The sequence below is a fragment of the Mastomys coucha genome, unplaced genomic scaffold (assembly GCF_008632895.1).
Source record: "Mastomys coucha isolate ucsf_1 unplaced genomic scaffold, UCSF_Mcou_1 pScaffold16, whole genome shotgun sequence".
Classification (NCBI taxonomy): Eukaryota; Metazoa; Chordata; class Mammalia; order Rodentia; family Muridae; genus Mastomys; species Mastomys coucha.
This window is the reverse complement of record NW_022196898.1, coordinates 82,650,475-82,651,791: the sequence shown is the minus strand read 5'-3', so window position 1 is coordinate 82,651,791 and position 1,317 is coordinate 82,650,475. Positions and strand designations below refer to the sequence as shown.

Here is a 1,317-nt window from a genome sequence, read left to right as displayed (position 1 = left end):
GGGGTGTGCTGGGGTGTGCATGTGCACTTACTCAGCCTGAGGTTCATGTTGTCTTTGTGAGACTTCCTACTTGCCTATACTGGCAAGCCTCAGGGGTCCTGTCTCTCCTCCCAGTGCAGCTGCGACTGCTTTTGTCATGAGTGCTGGGGACTGGGGACGGATCAAGCACAGTCCTAAGGATGGCATGACTAGCCATTTACTGGCCAAGCCATCTCCCTAGCGTCTGCGGAGGCTTCTGTCTAAAGTCTTAGATGAGGCTGTGGTGGGGGAACCATGAGAAGAAGGATTGCGACGTGACATTCTTTTCATTCAATGGAATGTGTTCAAAGGAATGCAAGCAGAAGCATCTAATAGTGGCTAGTGTTTCTTGGGGTCACGGAGGAGATAGGGTTGCTTTTGACTGAAAACAAAGAAATGCACAAGGTGGAGGAAAAGAGAGTGGATGTGGTCAGTATCATCTTTGAAGGTCTTTAAAGCTCCTCAAATACACGGCATAAACAAAAATCAAGTATTCATCATTTAAACAGTCTTGTCTTTCTGACCCTCCGTGATGTGTGCAGTCTTTCCGACCCTCCGTGATGTGTGCAGTCTTTCCGACCCTCTGTGATGTGTGCAGTCTTTCTGACCCTCCGTGATGTGTGCAGTCTTTCCGACCTTCCGTGATGTGTGCAGTCTTACCAATAGTTTTTGATTCAAGAGATTCAACAGAGACTTCTGTCCCCACTAAGCCAAACAGAAGTGGCTGAAAAACATTCCATGTGTTTGCAACAATTTTTTGGATTCCAACCTAGAGGAAAGAGAAATATGTTTTAATTATTATAGCATGTGAAGATTACTGCATTCAGATTTTTTTTATATTTTTTATTATTGTAGCCATAAATTTAGCTGCATTTCAGAAACTTAAAGCCATTTTTAAAACTTAGTAAACTGGGTCAGGTGAGGTGGTTCAGTGGTTAAGGGCACTGACTACTCCACATGTCTGGATTCAATTCCCAGCAAGCACATGGTGGCTCACAACTATCTGTAATGGGATCCGATGCCCTCTTCTGATGTATCTGAAGACAGTGACAGTGTACACACACACACACACACACACACACACACACACACACACATATATGTATATATATATGTATATGTATGTGTGTGTGTATATATATATAATAAATCTTTTTAGAAAAATAATAAACTGCCGGACGGTGGTGGCGCACGCCTTTAATCCCAGCACTTGGGAGGCAGAGGCAGGCGAATTTCGGAGTTCGAGGCCAGCCTGGTCTACAGAGTGAGTTCCAGGACAGCCAGGACTACACAGAGAAA

General features: G+C 44.3%; 1 protein-coding gene across 4 annotated transcripts in view; it reads right to left on the bottom strand.

Moving 5' to 3' along the window:
• Positions 1 to 1,317, bottom strand: part of LOC116093819 (sodium/hydrogen exchanger 9B1) — a 47,935-nt gene that overhangs the window by 3,258 nt on the left and 43,360 nt on the right. For all 4 annotated transcript variants that reach the window (XM_031375594.1, XM_031375598.1, XM_031375596.1 and 1 more), the window contains one exon: positions 679 to 787. In XM_031375594.1, coding sequence (XP_031231454.1) covers positions 679 to 787 — 109 coding nt within the window. The remainder of the gene's footprint in view (positions 1 to 678; positions 788 to 1,317) is intronic.